This window comes from Asterias amurensis, chromosome 13, assembly GCF_032118995.1.
Source record: "Asterias amurensis chromosome 13, ASM3211899v1".
Taxonomy (NCBI): Eukaryota; Metazoa; Echinodermata; class Asteroidea; order Forcipulatida; family Asteriidae; genus Asterias; species Asterias amurensis.
In genome coordinates, this window is record NC_092660.1 from 3,543,164 (window position 1) to 3,559,992 (window position 16,829).

At 40.4% G+C, this 16,829-nt stretch overlaps 3 protein-coding genes across 4 annotated transcripts; 1 reads left to right on the top strand and 2 right to left on the bottom strand.

Annotated features, from left to right (window-relative positions):
• Positions 1-110: 110 nt before the first annotated feature.
• Positions 111-3,536, bottom strand: LOC139946100 (uncharacterized). 2 transcript variants are annotated; one of them, XM_071943704.1, is made up of 5 exons: positions 3,338-3,536; positions 2,350-2,495; positions 935-1,909; positions 710-848; positions 111-605 (listed from the first exon to the last, which is right to left on the bottom strand). In XM_071943704.1, exons 3-5 carry the CDS (start codon positions 1,798-1,800, stop codon positions 336-338), a joined length of 1,275 nt encoding a protein of 424 aa, XP_071799805.1. In that variant the 5' UTR covers positions 1,801-1,909; positions 2,350-2,495; positions 3,338-3,536; the 3' UTR covers positions 111-335. The 2 variants fall into 2 exon arrangements, with proteins under 2 accessions (XP_071799805.1, XP_071799804.1); XM_071943703.1 differs by lacking the exon at positions 2,350-2,495.
• Positions 3,537-6,341: 2,805 nt separating this feature from the next.
• LOC139946219 (arylsulfatase B-like) lies at positions 6,342-13,487 on the top strand. Its single transcript, XM_071943838.1, has 7 exons — positions 6,342-6,713; positions 7,291-7,477; positions 8,144-8,337; positions 8,716-8,926; positions 9,760-10,012; positions 11,932-12,113; positions 12,847-13,487. The coding sequence occupies exons 1-7, from the start codon at positions 6,342-6,344 to the stop codon at positions 13,119-13,121; spliced, it is 1,674 nt and encodes a 557-aa protein (XP_071799939.1). The 3' UTR covers positions 13,122-13,487.
• A 235-nt stretch (positions 13,488-13,722) lies between these two features.
• On the bottom strand, positions 13,723-16,576 carry LOC139945960 (THAP domain-containing protein 6-like). The gene is made up of 4 exons (XM_071943503.1): positions 16,326-16,576; positions 15,237-15,444; positions 14,965-15,063; positions 13,723-14,422 (listed from the first exon to the last, which is right to left on the bottom strand). The coding sequence occupies exons 1-4, from the start codon at positions 16,400-16,402 to the stop codon at positions 14,204-14,206; spliced, it is 603 nt and encodes a 200-aa protein (XP_071799604.1). The 5' UTR covers positions 16,403-16,576; the 3' UTR covers positions 13,723-14,203.
• Positions 16,577-16,829: the final 253 nt, after the last annotated feature.

Sequence of the window (16,829 nt, forward strand, 5' to 3'; positions counted from 1 at the left end):
AACCCCACCCTCATCCATACCCCACCCTCATACAAACCCCACCTTCATCCAAACCCCACCCTCATCCAAACCCAATCTTCATCCAAACCCCACCCTCATCCATACCCCACCCTCATCCATACCCCACCCTCATCCAAACCCTACCCTCATCCAAAATGACATTAAGTTGACGATGTTGTGACTGGTGTCTCAATCATTTATGCGTATTTTGATATCAAAGAAATTGGCTCAGCAGTATTTTGTGCTTAACAGCTTTATGAAATTTGGCATAGGTCTCGATTGGAGATCAAAGTTCATAGGTTCATAGTCCATGAATACCATCATGAAAACAACCATCAAAGCATAGCGCATGTGCCCTTTTTTGACGACGGGGCCGTTGGATGGGTGGAACTGGAATCTTTGCGGGGCGCCCTTTGCGACGTATTTGCAAGAGGTGCTGAGGGTTTCGTAGGTGGCGCCCTTCTTGTCACTGCAACTGTTTTTCCCGTGTGCTGTTTGGTTTTAAGCGTGGTTTTAGGTTTGGAAGATGGAATGACCTTCAGTTGACCTTTAGTAGGCTTTCGTCGTTGGTGCTGCACCACCCCCTGTGATTTCGTCGTCGCGTTCTGGGTTTAACAAAACGAAACAGATTGTCCAATACCATCAAATAATATTTCTGTCTGACATTTACAATACTATTTATTTTGACAAGGGATAAGTTTCTCCTTACCTTTTTTGCGCAACAGAAAATGCTTGGAGTCGGTACTGTGGCGGTTTTGTCTGGCCCGACGAGAGATGATGGGGCCAAACACGGGACCCTTTCTTGCTGTGGTGTCGGAAAAAACTTCTTCGGTCCTCCAAAAACGTTTCTAAAAGATTTGAAGTTATAAAACCAAAGTTTAGTAGCTGACTGTTTTGTTTTGTTTTTCGAAAAAAAAAATTGTATTGTTCTCACCTTCTCGGGAAATAGGTACCCTTTGGGGTATCGGAAGGTAGCATCCAACCAGGCCGCTCCCCTTCGCTTTCCTTGTGAGTGTTGCTTGACATCGCAGAGGAGTTCATCCAGTTGGGCTTGTCCCCTCCCGTGACGTCATGGGTACCTCCCATTGTATAAAAGGGGGAAACTGAACCATCTTCCCAAAGGGAACCAGGTATGTTGACATTTGATGAGCCTTTGGCGGTTGCAGACAATGGGTAAAACAAGCTGGATTTATCCCCTCCGGTTTTCTCTTGTACACACTTCGAGGTTGTTGATGTAGGCAGCCAAAATGGAACATCCAATCTGACGCCATCTTTAGCACCCCTTATGGAAGAGTCAGAAGGAGCCGTCCTAACGGGCCTACAACACCCTTCTGTGTCACCCGGTGTGTCTTTGAGTGTTTTAATGGATGGGTGCATCGAACATGTGTTAGCGGTAGCCCCTTCAGGGACCCCTCTGAAGGAGGTAAATGTACTTGACTGGGATTCGCAAGTGTGTCTGTTCTCTAATGCCGTGCCGTGTGTGTCTTTTGAGATGATAGTCGAGGGAAACCGCCAATTGGGCTGACGAGTGGAGGTCCTGGTTGATTGTGATGGGCAGTTTGGTTTATCCCCTTCGCATAGTCCAAGTGTGCCGTTGTAGGGTTTAAGTGGGTCCATGCAACCGGGTCCTTCCCGGCCAAGCACTTCTCTGGTGCCTTTAGAAGCAGCTAAAGGGTCCATCCAGCCCGGTGTGCCCCCTCCAAATAAGTCCTGATCCCGGGTACATCTCCTAGCGGTTGGGGTCATCCACTCGGGTAACACCCGATCCGGTAGTTCCTTGGTGCTGTGGAAGCGGTGCATCCCTGGGCGTGTCTTCTCACCAGTGTCAGCTTCTCTGTGGGATGCTGTATGCTGGTTTACAGACTGTTGTTCAACAGGGTTAATAAAATCATCCTCACCAAAAAATAATCTGGGGAAATAAATTGTACACAATATGAATAGCCTAAAATGCTCATGTTTTATAAGCTACGAATAAAAGCAGTCTATAGATAGATGATAGATAGATAAAAGGTTTAATAGCCATCACAGCATAAAAACTGAATTGCAACTATGATACAATATTTAAAAAGATAAATGAATGCTGGTACAAGCCGATGCCTAGCTTTAAAAAAGTCAAAAGATTGAAGTGATCTTGGGTGGTTTTGTAATCGGTAGATTACCAATTTTTCTGCTTTTGCTGGGCCAAATTTCATAGCGCTGCTTAAAACGGTATGAAATCTTTCGTGCTAACTGTAGCGGAAAAAGTGTGCTTAAAGGAACGATGTTGCTTTAAACATCACCCTTGTGCTATTTCGTATTTCCAAGAATTTTGTGAAATTTAATTAAATGAGTATGATTATGGTTGCTCACTTTGTTCACAGATTAGTTTTTACAGATCGGGGTATCCAGCTTTGCCGATCCTCCCTATCGGTCGAGACCGGGGAGTTAAAACCATTTGCCCCTAGTGCCATTCATTAGCTTCACGGTCAGTTCTTTGAACTATGTCCGGGGTTCAACTAGAATAAAAAAGCAATACTTATTTTGTGTCTGAAAACCTGACGTTATCTTGCAGTTGACAGTTGGTATTATTAGGTTGGTTCTACCCCTGCTGGTAGTTCGTCAGTCTTTGTTTACAATAACGATATCTGACGTCATATACATGAACTAAAGGCAGTAGTCGCGTGGTAAAGGTATTGTAATATTGATATTCATTCTGAATTGAGATCAGCATTAAATTAATACATCTTAATATGCACGAAGGGTGTTTTGTTAACTTCCAGAACACGTTGCCTTGGATCGGTCGAGTTGGTCTTTGGAAAGTGTTTGTAATCGTTTGTTATAAAATGCATTTGGTTAGAAAGATGTTTTAAAAGTAGAATACAATCCACACGCATTTGCCTCGAACTAACAACATGGTCGGCCATTTGTGGTAGTCAAATTGTTTGTCAACGAGGTAAAAGGAAAACCACGCAATTTCGAGTGGTACTTGTATGGATTAGTATATTCTACTTTTAAAATATTTTTTTTTTATCATAATATGCATTTTATAACAAGGTTACAAACGCTTTTCAATGACCAACTCGACCGATCCAAGGCAACGTGTTCCTTTAAGGCAATTTAGTTTTTCCTTTATAAACAGCACCTGAGGAAAATTACATGAAATTTTGCAATGGATTATTTCAAGGGGCACGACAAGGCAATGATTGGGGTGCATGGAGGCACTCTGTTATACCTCCAAAAGTTTTAAGCATATATTTAAATTGTCCAAACAAAAGAGGGTCGACACTAAAGTAGAACGAGCTCAAGTCTCAATGGCTACCGTTCCCGTAATGGGTTTGACTTAATTTGACAAACTTACTTTATTTTCTCCAACTATCTTATTGTCATCAGATGAAATCCGTCTGCTCGTTTGTCACAGCTTAACATTTTCAAATCGAGCATTTCCAAGCACTTGGTTTGCTGTTTTCAGAGAGAGAGAGAGCGCAGTTTGCGTGCTAACGATCAGCACCAAACGCAATAGTTCAATCTTCCGTTGTGTTGAGTTGTGTTGTCAGTTTGCGCGTGTTAAAGCGCTCGTCGTGAAGGGTTTTAAATCACGAGCTTCAGAACATTGTGACGTTGTGCACTAAGCAGACGCGCAATCGCGTCTGCGTCACGCACCCATTGGCCGTGTACAAAACATAGATATAGAATTAAATAACTAGATCGGCCGCGCGTACATACGCGCCATTGCCTTTGTAGAAAAAAAATTGTTCGCCATGGACGCGGTAAAAAATTCACGTTCGAAAGGCGACGCGCGAAAATGAACACGGGAGATAGGCCTTTAACGCGCTAAATGTCACGTGCTGACGGCAACAAGTCACGTGCTGACGGCAACGCACAGAAAATGTACACGGGAGATAGGCAATGGCGGCCCCCATGCCAGAACCCGCGTATGTACGCGCGGCCGATCTAGTTATTCTATTCTATATCTATGGTACAAAACAGCGCGATGTTCCCTCATTTTGCCAACCAAAACGTTAGTGCGCACGCGCTACGTGCAATTTACATTTTCATGGGAAGGGTCTGTTAACATGGGCTGGAGGAGGAGGATTCAAAAGAGGGCGCTATCACAAGAAGTTTGTACAGAGCTGTGTATTGAGAAAGTTGCGACATGGAGGGAACAGTTTTCTTTGATCACGTGGTTGCTGGGCGCCATTTTGTCCCCAAACGCAGCACGACCCAATGGGCAGACTAGTCTGGCACCCCGTGTTCGCCCATGCGTTTCTTGGGGGAACAAAATGGCTTCTAATCGCAAGTTGTGATTGGATGAGAAATAATAACCTCGACAAAGGTGTACTTTAACCTCTAATACGGGCATTATGAATCATATCCTGCTCTTATTGATTTCACAGGATACACTGATTACATACAAGTCTGTTGGCCGGTTTGGATCACTTACTGTACGGAGCCTATACGTACCTTTCGCTATCACCATTGCCTATTAAAAAGCAACATTATATGTTTTCGAAACCCGATAATGCTGGTCGAAAAAATCGACAGCTTCTTATGATGTACCTGATCTATTATACAGAATATGAATTTCGAGTTCTGTATTCATAATTCTATTGAGTTGAGTTGCAGAACCATATCATTAATTATTAACAAATAATTAATTTTTTACTCGAGGATAATGTTATGAAAAATATCTCAATATGAAATGAGGAAATTTTGTCTGGTATGAAGTTTGTGAGAAGAGAACTCTTAAATTATGTCGACTACTTAACTCAGAATGGTTTTACAATAACGTTTCCAGTGGGTTGGTGAAGGGTACAATATTGTTTAAGAAGAATGACAACTTCTAAGGAAGTGTCATATTATGGGCATACGTCGACATAGTTTAAGAGGTAGCCTATACTCTTCGTACGTGAACATAACTAATTTTACCCCTCACCAATAAAATCTCTTTATTAAAACCAAGAAGTTGTCATCACTTATATATAAACAAGAGTGGGCTTCGACAGAATTAAACTCTGACTCAAACCTACGGCCCCTGTACTGTCTTTATACGAAGATAAAGCCTCGAAGTGTGAAGTCAGATGTTCAGGCTAACTCAAATCACCAAGTCGACATCAATATACAATGGGAGACTTTGGAACGCTAGGTGGCAGCAGACTTACCAGGTAAATTTCCATTGTTTACGTAGTTCTGAGCATGCGCACATTACCGAGAACAATGGATTTTACCTGGTAAGTCTGCTGCCTCCAAGCGTCCCAAAAGTCTCCTATTGAGCTTTGGATTAAACTCTGACTATAAAGACAACTAAAAACTCAAAGTACTCCCAAAATGAACATGTACGTGAACTTTTCATTTTAGTAATTTTCATGTTTTTCGTTCTTCTAGCACGAAGTATGAAAATTTTTGAAGAAAATTAAGCTTGTTTTATAATGGCTTCTTTAAATCCAATAACAGGAAGTTGACTTTTGTCCAAAGTATGAATTGGACAATAGTTTTAAAATGAAGCTCAGTGTTGATTTTAAATGTGTTATCATTGGTGATATTTATTAACTATTGTAGCTATGGGAGCGTTGATTTAGTTATAACAAAACCGTTTTCCCTTCACTTTCATGGTGTTGCAAGCTTTGCTTCCAAAGTGCACGATGCCCGAACTCAAACTCAAACTCTAAGTAATTAAGGACTCGTCGAGATGACCAAACGTGGCTCCGAGAAATAACAAAATGCTTCTTTAATTTTCTACACAAAATAGCAAACTCAACATACATGTGAACGTGAATCCATGGTGTCCATACATTTTCTGGGCACCAAATACCAAAGAAGTACATAACATGCTTAAAATGATAATGCTTCAAGTTAAAGTACAAAGCGTTTATGAAGATGCCCCAAATTCGATTGTATAGCAAGCTCAAGTTGTAATAGTCCTTATATACGGTGATTTATGTTTTTGTTTACAATAGTCGACCAATATAAACTATTCTGTCTATTTCGCGCTAAATATGTCTTTGATATTAAGCTGAAACTTCCTCAAACGTTTGTAATCCATGAAGTTTCGACCTGTTACGTTTGCGATAACCTATAAAGCTGTTAATCCGTTGTTCTACGTAGTTTGGTTCAGCAAAACAGTGACTCATTTTGAGTGACCGCTTCTGAAATGGAAGTTGCTCATTTGAGGTGCTCCATTCTGTCCATTGGATTTACATACGGTGCAGTAATATGGTCCATCATAACACAAAATATTCAACAAGCCAGAACAAGCTGACTACATGACAATGAGTGAGTTTATAGAATATTAATGATAATATGCTGGATTCATGTTTCTGTGAACAAGTGTCTCTTCGTGTGTTTGCTACAAAAATATGGGCAGAATGACGTCAGCTTTGCTGACGTTTTACGGAAAGATGTCGAGAACGTATGTTGTTGTTATAATGAGTGCCGTGGTTTTAGTTCTTGTCCAGCTTTATGTCCTTTATGAGTGTAATTTGACTGCAATCCAACAACAGACTCCACCCAAACCACAATACAGCAGTGGTGCGAGAGAGCAGAAGCCCAATATACTGTTTCTACTAGTGGACGACTTGGGTTTTAATGATGTTAGTTACCACGGAAAGGACGGTGGATCCGCCATCAAAACTCCTACAATAGATGCACTGGCTGAACAAGGTGTCAAATTAGAGAATTACTATGTGCAGCCTCTATGTTCACCAACCAGGAGCCAGCTTATGACCGGCAGGTATCAGGTATGTGTTCTTTATTTCAGGCAGTCAGATGTCATATAGACAGACACAAAGTTACCATTGAATTCATTAGTTGATTATCCATGTGCTGTTTCTATACCTAAACATTTCCTTAATATATACATTAACGGGTTTCCCTTTATTTTTAAAATGTACACTTTCACAGTTCTGCAAAGTGATTTTGTTGACAACTTGATCCTTGTTGCACATTGTAATACAAGTCGTTTTCTCCAGCGAACTCATTCTAAATAAAGTTAGAGTTTTTGTTTACAACAACAAAAGTCAAAATGATATGCCAGCGTTTTGCTTCAACATAATCTGGTGAAATATGCTCTTAATTTATGGTTTTCTGCAAACGGGTATTACGTCTTCAATTTTTTTGTATCATTTTTAGCAACTTGGCCAATGGTTTTAATTTATCGAAATGTATTCGAAGATAAAAGTGTTTGAGGATTTCCTGAACTGATATTGGAAGTTCCTCATTTCATGTTGGAAGCATTTTAAGACATGGTGTATAAAGCGCCATATAAAAACCGAATAATTATTCTTAAATAACTTTAATAACTAATTGATTTCCTAGATACGCATGGGTATTCAACATTACTTATTTGAGCACACCAGACCACAATGTTTACCTGAGAATGAAGTAACGTTACCACAGAAGCTGAAGGAGGTTGGTTACTCCACCCACGCCCTGGGGAAATGGCACCTGGGGTTTTGTCGCAAATCTTGTTTACCAACCAGCCGGGGATTTGACACTTTTTTCGGTGAGTAAAAAAAACCAGACAGAAAACCAAAGCGATAATTTAAAGAGAGTGGACTCTAAATTATCAATTATTCCTCTTGGCGTGTGTAGTGTGTACACAGAAATGGGTGTTCCAGCTTCCTCTTGTTCTTAAAGGGTGCGTTTGTTTAACTCCCCAGGGTCGACCCCGGTGCGTGGCGATTTGTTTTACCAGGACGAACGTGGGTAGTTATCTGCACACACTCGTCCTGGGAAAAAACCGTCACACACCGGGGTCGACCCAGGGAAGCTAAACGAACGCACCCAATTGTTCAAACAACAGCCTCGATGTGGGCAATCATGGTCTTCTGTTGACCACGGTACCTTACTGGGAGTGTGAACCACCAATCTTGATAACACGGTTTTTCGTTTCTGCATTAAATACAAGAAAACATTTTTTTTTTGGGGGGGGGTATGGGATTTGGTGCTACTTTTAGGAAACAAATCTACATGAGAAATTTAACCACCCAGTTTGCTTTCTGCCGGGTTATTAATAACAAATCTACTGATAATTGTAGATTCGTAAAAAAAAAATCTACACTTTCATCAATAGAGCGACGTCACATAATTAGTTTAAATCCTTATAAGTGTAACACTTTGAAAGAAGCAGTATTTTTTGCAGTAAAAAGATTGTTTTTGTATAAAACAGGTCTGTATACGGGTGGAGGAGATCATTGGTATTACAATAGAACTATGGAGAATCGCCCAACCGGCGGCGGCCATGATCTACATGATGATGACCAACTACAACTCCGAAATGTGAACAAGTATGATGGTATATACAGTGCTGAGCTATTCACTTCACGAGCACAACAAATAATAAGACAGCATCACAAAAGAACGGTAAGGTTCAGCCTAAGTTATTTAATATAGTCATATATAGCGCACGTATCTACCAAACAAGGTACTCAAGGCGCTGAGTAAATACAAACTTTCAGAAAGATAGGTTATTGAAGTGATGGATTCTGACACCCAATATTATGTAGCACCATAAGGGTTTACAAGGTGCTACGGCGCATACAGCAGCCACAGCCAGGCCGGACACCGGGCTTTTACAAGCGTTACACAACACACGGGACCAACGGCTTTACGTCCCATCCGAAGGACGAAGCAATGGTTAAGTGTCTTGGTTAAGTGTCTTGCTTAAGGACACAAGTGTCACGGCTGGAGATTGGAACCCCTCATGTATTTATTTTGTTCTTTCCCTCTATCTCTACGCAGCCTTTCTTCCTGTACCTGGCATATAAAAATGTTCACTCTCCACTCCAAGCTCCAAATCGTTACACGTCCTTATATAAAGACACCATTGTGAATGGGCGGAGACGAACCTACGCTGGAATGGTCAGTGCAGTCGATGAAAGTGTCCGCAATTTAACACGAACTCTAAAGGCAAACAGACTTTGGAACAATACAATCATAATCTTTTCCACAGGTAATTGTTTATGTTTGTGTAACATTAAAGCTAACATTAATTAGTTATAATAATATTTGTTTGTGTTTTGCTTGTTTAATGCAAGCAATAAACGTCCTACATGTTAGCATTTCTTGCTGTACTCATGTCATGAAGCTGTTAAACCGAACATTTGTCGGATTTGCTTAAAGGCTGGCTCACACTATGACGAATAGGGGGTGCGGCAAGCTACGCTAAGCTGCGAATTGCAATTTTGAATGTGCCGCCAACCATCGTGTGTTGCCGTCAGTTGTCGCTGACGAATCCGCTAGCGACCGCGGACGGCCGCAAAAATCAGTCAGACGGTCCGTCGGCAAATTTTCAACATGTTGAACATTTTGTGACGGCAACTTATAAAAATCGTTGTGATTCCTTCCAGGTTTCGTTTGAGAACGCAACCCTCATTTCCTCGACACAGACGGCCGCACTTATCAGTTGCTTGACGTTTCCATGCCGTGCGATTCCGTCTCTAGTCTCTAGTCGTTCCGTGCAGTCAGCCAATCCGCTGCCAGCCGTCTGAGCTCGTTCCTTGATGTCGAGTTTCCCCCTTTGTGCCGTCGCTTTGCCGTCAACGTGTTGAGATTTTCACGTTCGTCACCTTCCTTTTGGGTCTTTATTATGTGAGCAAGCCTTTAGCAATGGTCTTTATATCAAAATGTAGGCCACATCATATATGTCAACCGAGCTGGCGAACTTGTTTCCCAAGCTAGATGTGTTTGTACTTATAGGTCAATATTTGTTTTGATGATCTCCAGGACCATTATATTGCTTTTTCATTTTTACAAAGTTTCGTTTTACATCTGTTTTTATTGTAGATAATGGAGGTTCTTTATATCAGTATGGTAACAATTGGCCTTTGCGTGGTGGGAAGAGCGTGTTAAACGAAGGTGGAGTTCGCGCTGTAGGTTTCGTCAGTAGTCCGCTACTTCCAGAAGTCATACGAGGCACGGTCAACAGAGAACTTATACACGTCAGTGATTGGTTCCCGACTATTGTTCAGAGCATTGCAGGTGGGCATATCAACGGTACCAAACCTCTCGATGGATTTGATGTTTGGCGATCCATCAGGCAAGATATTAATTGTGGTTCATATAGACCTTATGCACATGACGTCATTTCAGTAGGGCGCCCTCACCTAGAGGTCAAAAGGACGTAGTTCATTGGCCAATCCTGTGCGCCGCGCGTACAAATCTGTGCGTTTCGATTGTTTCGTCACCGTTTTTCCACTAAGATTGCCGCTGGATGACGTCAATGCATAAGGTCTATTAGTATAGGCTGTGCAAGTCTCACGTGTTTTCGAAATTCCTATAGGTTTACGTGCACGCGGTGTGTCCCTCCATTAGTTAAAGCCAGTGGACACTATTGGTAATTGTCAAAGACCAGTCTTCTCACTTGGTGTATCTCAACATTTTTTATGCATAAAATAACAAACCTGTGAAAATTTGAGCTCGATTGGTCGTCGGACTTGCGAGATAACTATGAAAGAAAAAAAACACCCTTGTCACACGAAGTTGTGTGCTTTCAGATGCTTGATTTCGGGACCTCAAATTCTAAAACTTGAGGTCTCGAAATCAAATTCGTGTAAAATTACTTGTTTCTCGAAAACTACTCCACTTCAGAGGGAGCTGTTTCTCACAATGTTTTATACTACCAACCTCTCCACATTACTCGTTACCAAGTAAGGTTTTATGCTCATAATTATTTTGAGTAATTACCAAGAGTGCCGACTGCCTTTAATATTGTAGTCAATGGCTTTACGAATAATATCATATTGTTGGGAAATTGACACGACGAACATGTTTAAGAAAGTAAAGCGAGTTTCCGTTTCTAAACTGACTTGGTTTTATAATAACTACAAATCTAATGTAAAAGGCCTGCTTGCACAAACTCAGGCGTGATTGGCAATTTAATAAGCTTTCCAATACGCAACCTCGTCTCTATTTTCAAATTTGTGGCAACGTTAATAAGTAACATATTAATTGTGTTATATAAAAAGTTGAATTGTATGTAGGCAATTACCAACATATCCTGGGTATTTTTACGTTAAAAATGTTTGTATACAACATCAAGTTGAAAGAATCCTTTCAATCCTTTCCTTCACAGAAAATCGAAGTCTTCGTTTGAGTTGTTTTCTTGATTACGATACAACCGTGAAATGCACAGTCTATTGTGTTTATAATTATTTGCTACCCTTTAAGAGTGTAGCGAATTCTGCATTTTCGGCGGGGGGGGGGGGGGGGGGGTTGCGTTGTACTTTTTCCACGATTGTTTTGCGCTCTTCCGCCTGAACCGTGTAAACTAAAGGATGTAGCTAAACTCTAGGATCGATCCTAAGTTAGAAAGAAGAGTTTGTGAAATCGACCCTAGGAAATTGTGTCGACTGATAATGTCTCCCGTAATGTTGTTCTACAGAAATGAGAATAAATTCCTGTCATCGAAGTGATCCATCACGCATTCGTGCCCCCCCCCCCTCCAAAACAAATAGTTTTTTGAAGATAGCAGGAAATATTTTTCTTAGCCCATACGCACTGAGTTCTATTTTTAGAGATCGACGAGAGCAAGCAAGGCAGCTGTGTTAAAGTGAATTGGTCCAAATTATTCCGTTGAGCGCCAACATGGGAAGCGAGAGAATACGTGCCGGTTGAAATGGATATAAATCATCATCACTCGTCACCGCAAAAGTAGAGATTGTAAAAGATATATAAGGCCATCTACCATAACACACTCATTATATATTCCTGAACATCCTTTGTCCTCACCACCTTACTCCTATTGGTTCATATCATCCACCAATTGTTTCTCAAATGAAAACTGGCTATAATTTTCCAGTTTTTTTCTTCTGGATCCTTCCCTTAATCCCTTTCCCCTCTTTTTTAATTTTAAATAGATATGTATTTGTTTGTACTTGTTTGTGCGCGCCAAAACAGTGTCCAGTGTCTTTAAACTTTGAATCTCTAACGCATTCTTTGTATTACTTTGACTGACAGTGAAGGAGCTAAGTCCCCTCGTCATGAGATTCTTCATAATATTGATCCTCTCTATGATCAAGCTGAGCTTAATGCTGATGATTATGAGTTTTTAGACTCACTCCCTGGGGACTTCATGTTTAATCCCAGCATACGAGCTGCAATAAGAATCGGTGATTGGAAGTTACTCACTGGATATTCGGGTATGTATCACGATTACAATGAAATATCAAAGTCTTATATAGCGCACGTATTTACCAAACAAGGTACTCAAGGCGCTAAGTTTATACAAACTTTTAGAAAGATAGGTTATTGCAGTGATGAATTCCGAGACCCAAAGGGTTTATAAGGCGATACAGCAGCCACAGCCAGAAACACCGGGGCGAACCCCTTCTCTTTTCGATAAGTGCACTGGATTCTTTTGCATGCGTTACACAACACATAGGACCAACGACTTTACGTCCCAACCGAAGGACGAAAATTGGGGTGGGGGTGCGAATCTACAAGAAAATGTACACCGCCCACTGCACAGCGATGCGGTGAGCAAATTTAAGCTGTTTTTGGACCATTTGAACCATTGTTAAGCTTTATAAACCATGTTTCTAAGGTGCTTCGCTTTTCATGGTTTATAAAACCATAATTTGTTAACAATAATTATGGCTTAAATTGTTATGGTTTATAAACCATATCTTTGCAAAGGTGCTTAAATTGTCATGTTTATAAAAAAAAAAGAGCTTTGATTGTATACTCAATTTAAACCACGATCAGCATTGACATCTAATTGTAAAACCATTGTTAAAACCGCTAAACAGTATTATCAATAGCAAACGGCGCCCCATCTTTCAACTGTACGTGTTCCCACAGCGAGGTCCGCTCCCACCCCGATTTTTTTTTCTATAGTTGTTAATTTCTAGTTTCATCATCTTTATCATTTAGGTTGTAAACATTGGCAAAGACCTGCAGAATCTCCTGGTCTGATTCCCGTCCCAACGTGTCCTGGATTCAAAGACCACATTCAACTTTACAATATCAAGTATGATCCAAAAGAGACATGTAATGTTGCGAAAGACCACAAGGATGTTGTGTTGAAGCTTTTACGTCGCTTGCAGCACTATCAATCATCTGCTAAACCGGTGTACTATCCGCCTATTGATCGTCGAGCAGATCCACAGCGGCATGGCGGCGTCTGGGTTCCATACATTGGTGGTTGATCTTTAAGGGCCTTGTCACACGAGGCAACTTTTGCACGCAACTTGGATGCAACCAACTGCAGTGCATATCTACATGACCACTTTGGTATTACACAAGTCATTTTCCCAACATTGTCTTACGATCCACGAGAGAAATAGGTGAACACTCAAATGTGAATGCCTTTTCTTCATGGAGATTGCCTGGAACTGGTTGCCTGTAAATTGCCTCGTGTGACATGGCCCTCGTTTGATAAGCTTCCCTCGGTCGACCTAGCGGTGCTCACCCGTGTGAGCCCCTGACAAGAGCTAATCGAACGATCACACTCTCCCTCTCGTGGTTAAGTCATGCACCACGGGTCATCCCACAAGCAGGGCACTGGGGGCTGACCCGGGTGAGCCCTTGGAATGACGACGACGATGGGCTGGGGTTGTAGATCACCAGGAGACCTTACTTTGAATAGTTGTTTTTCAAATGTGTAAATAATATTGTAATAATTAGCCTATAGCCTATAAATGTACTTAAAGTAACAGCAGATGTCTGGATGTGTTTTCGGTGAATATTAATTTATTTATTTATGCATATTCTTTTACCACACACTAAGAAAAGTGATATAATTTACATAATAGCATAATGATTAAAGAAAGTAAAATACAAGTACAGTACGATTTTGTGTGAGAATGGTGTCCAAGAAGCATCAGCTTGACGAATAGAGACCCCACTCATACAGTAACAAAACAAAGAACAATACAACAATATGAAAACACTATTACAACTAAATACAACTAAGATAGTAAAGTAAACTCGAGGTTGGAATAAAGAAAGTCTGCTGATATTGATATATTTGCTGATTAATTGAGTTTTAAGTTTCCGCTCAAATAAGAATAAACTCTATATTTTTTCATAGAGGTATCCAAGGAATTCCACAGCTTAGGACCTTCATGTTTGGCACCTTTTTTTCAGTTAGTGTGGTACGAGCGAATGGTTGATGAAAATCAGTAGACTGTCTAGACGTTGGTTTTCATTTTCTTTTAGTGAATAAATGTCTTCAGATGCCATTACAAATCATGCTAGCCTTTTTGCCTTTTATAAATAAGTATTGCTTTTATTGATTATGAATGAACTTGAAGTATTTCAGTATCCTGTTTTGGTCTTTGCTGATGAGTTTCATTTCCAACAGTTCCTCGGTCAAAGCTTGGTTGGATTTCTCTCTTCTCTTCAGACGTTTCTTTGTGGCACGCAGGTCTTGCTTCGTGGCTTTCAACTTGCTGTTTAAGTCGTTGATTTGGCTCACAAAATCTATCGTCTTTGAGTAGTCGTGTTCCTTTATTTAGAAAGAGATTCCAAAAGCAAATTGTGAATTAAAGGCAGTGGACACTTTTGGTAATTTTTAAAAACAATTATCAGTATAAAACCTCACTTGGTACTGAGTAATGGGGAGAAGTTGGTAGTATAAAACATTGTGAGAAACGACTCCCTCTAAAGTGACGTAGTTTTCGAGAAAGAAGTAATTTTCCACGAATTTGATTTCGAGACTTCAAGCTCAAAACTTGAGGTCTCGAAATCAACCATCTAAACGCACACAACTTCGTGTGACAAGGGAGTTTTTTCTTTCAATATTATCTCGCAACTTCGATGACCAATTGAACTAAAATTTTCACAGGTTTGTTATTTTATGTAATGTTGAGATACACCGAGTGTGAAGGCTGGGCTTTTACCAATAGTGTCCACTGTCTTTAAATGAAGCAGAATATGAATATAAAGGAGAGAGAGAGCGCAAATAGATGTATCATGATTTATAAAAAAAAAAAAAAAAACAATGGTGCTGGTTTGGCTGAAGTACCGGTAGCCTACATGTTATCTTACTTGTTTAATTCTCGTGTTTAGTTGTTCCAATGTAGGTAGAGCTCTTGGTGGTGGGGCGTCGGCTACGATGGAAGTTAATGTTCTTCTTCTCACCGGAATCTTATGCATTTGAAATTAAAGATGACATTTTGTCAAGATTTTACTTAAAATATCATAAATACTTACTTTAGTGTGTATAGACTGTCATTTAAAAAAAAAAACTATCTGCAATAAGCGATAAAATAGCCTTCCCATTGACACATACCGTTGAAGTGTCAAATTAAAATTTTTACCTTGTTTGTTATTCCATTCAGTGGAAATAATGTCGGCACCGCCCCCTGCTTCAGCCGCTTCATCTTATTGCCAACGGAGTAGCATTTTGGTTCAAAATGATTTGAACAAAGATAGCTACATTTTGTCTGCCACAGATTCTTTGTTTTGGGATCCATGCGGTTGACCCGCAAGAGCCATCTCTTTCTAAGACACTTGTCTGGGGGAAACCTGAGGAAAATAATTAAAAACAATTAGGCCTACTACCCTTTCAAAAAAACCTTTCCGCAAAGTGTTTCTCTGCAAGAAAGGACTATGATGTGTAAAGAATTTTATTGATAAAGCATAGTGCCCCTGTATATTCTGAATCGCTACAAAATAATGAGATGCATTGCACCCATGCTTGAATCCTCTTACACGGGTGGCTAATTCAATAGGTTTATATAGTGTTAATTTCTTATGTTCCAACACCCCCATATTCCCGTACACCGCTACCAACACCCCAATATTCCAACCACTCACACATTACGCCAGAAAGCTCTGTTCAAAAATTTACTAAATAAGTATAATTTTCATGTTATGAAACATCGCAAACTAATTTAATTTGTCTACAAAACTGAGGTCGTATTTTTTTTTATTTTTAGGGCGCCCTAATAGTAATAGACATATAGACTAGAGACTACATTTTGCGTTTTTTTTTTCCACAAAAAAAAACCACTACATGGCTTCCACAAATATAGGCCTATATTTTGACTCCTTTTTGTGCATAAGTTCAGATACACCAAGTGAGAAGACTGGTTTTTTTTGAAGAACGACACAATCCAATTTTGTTTTTTAATTAAAGGCCTAATATTAAATATTCGATCTATTTTATTTTAGGTCTTTCAATATTTCATGACTTTGGATTTGGGTTCATCATGGCCATATCCAGAGGGCATGGATTGTGTGTCTTTAAAGACTCTGGACACTATTGGTAATTATCTAAGACCAGTCTTCTCACTTGGTGTATCAGTCTTGACAAAATGCATGAATCACAATCCAATTTTTAAATTTTTTAATTAATCTATTTAGTTAGGACTTTAGTTTGTGGTTAAATTATTGGCCATACTTACTTATGGAAAGACAATCCCTTTGCCTGACTCAGTTTTCCCTCCTCCTCCGGGCAATTAAAGGCGCACACCTTCACCATTCACCATTCCTCTAGTTAGTTTGTTTGTTTGTTTGTTTGTTTCGATCAAATTTCAATAATTATTTCACCCCAAAACGAAGAAAACTTCTCCACGTGTGCAGAAACTCCAAAGTGCATGAAGTGAACAAACGCGTCTTTCGTGGTGGGTGGTGTGACGAACGACTGAAGCGGTTTAAAACATACGCGCGCGGTCGGCACTTGGACGCAAACCCGCGCGTATAATACAAGCATAGATATAGAATACAAGCCGTTGCATACGTGTATAAAAAAGTCTCGCCATGGACGCGGTAAAAATTTCACGTTCGAAAGGCGACGCGCAGAAAATGAACGCGGGAGACGGGGGGAGGGGAGGAGCCCTTCGGCCGGATCGCCGCGCCATCATGCATTGAAGTATAGGACGCCCTTAGCAACACCCCTGGCAACGGTC

What these genes read in the sequence shown, in the direction of transcription:
- LOC139946100 (XM_071943703.1), bottom strand. Translation starts at nt 1,800, where the DNA reads ATGCACCGCTTCCACAGCACCAAGGAACTACCGGATCGGGTGTTACCC. An exon ending in GGTACCTATTTCCCGAGAAG is followed by an intron (nt 849 to 934) that starts GTGAGAACAATA and finishes CAAATCTTTTAG; the next exon opens with AAACGTTTTTGGAGGACCGA. An exon ending in TTTTCTGTTGCGCAAAAAAG is followed by an intron (nt 606 to 709) that starts GTAAGGAGAAAC and finishes TGTTAAACCCAG; the next exon opens with AACGCGACGACGAAATCACA.
- LOC139946219 (XM_071943838.1), top strand. Translation starts at nt 6,342, where the DNA reads ATGACGTCAGCTTTGCTGACGTTTTACGGAAAGATGTCGAGAACGTAT. An exon ending in GACAGCATCACAAAAGAACG is followed by an intron (nt 8,338 to 8,715) that starts GTAAGGTTCAGC and finishes ATCTCTACGCAG; the next exon opens with CCTTTCTTCCTGTACCTGGC. An exon ending in AATCATAATCTTTTCCACAG is followed by an intron (nt 8,927 to 9,759) that starts GTAATTGTTTAT and finishes TTTTTATTGTAG; the next exon opens with ATAATGGAGGTTCTTTATAT.
- LOC139945960 (XM_071943503.1), bottom strand. Translation starts at nt 16,402, where the DNA reads ATGGTGAAGGTGTGCGCCTTTAATTGCCCGGAGGAGGAGGGAAAACTG. An exon ending in AAGGGATTGTCTTTCCATAA is followed by an intron (nt 15,445 to 16,325) that starts GTAAGTATGGCC and finishes TATTTTCCTCAG; the next exon opens with GTTTCCCCCAGACAAGTGTC. An exon ending in TAAACACGAGAATTAAACAA is followed by an intron (nt 14,423 to 14,964) that starts GTAAGATAACAT and finishes TTCTAAATAAAG; the next exon opens with GAACACGACTACTCAAAGAC.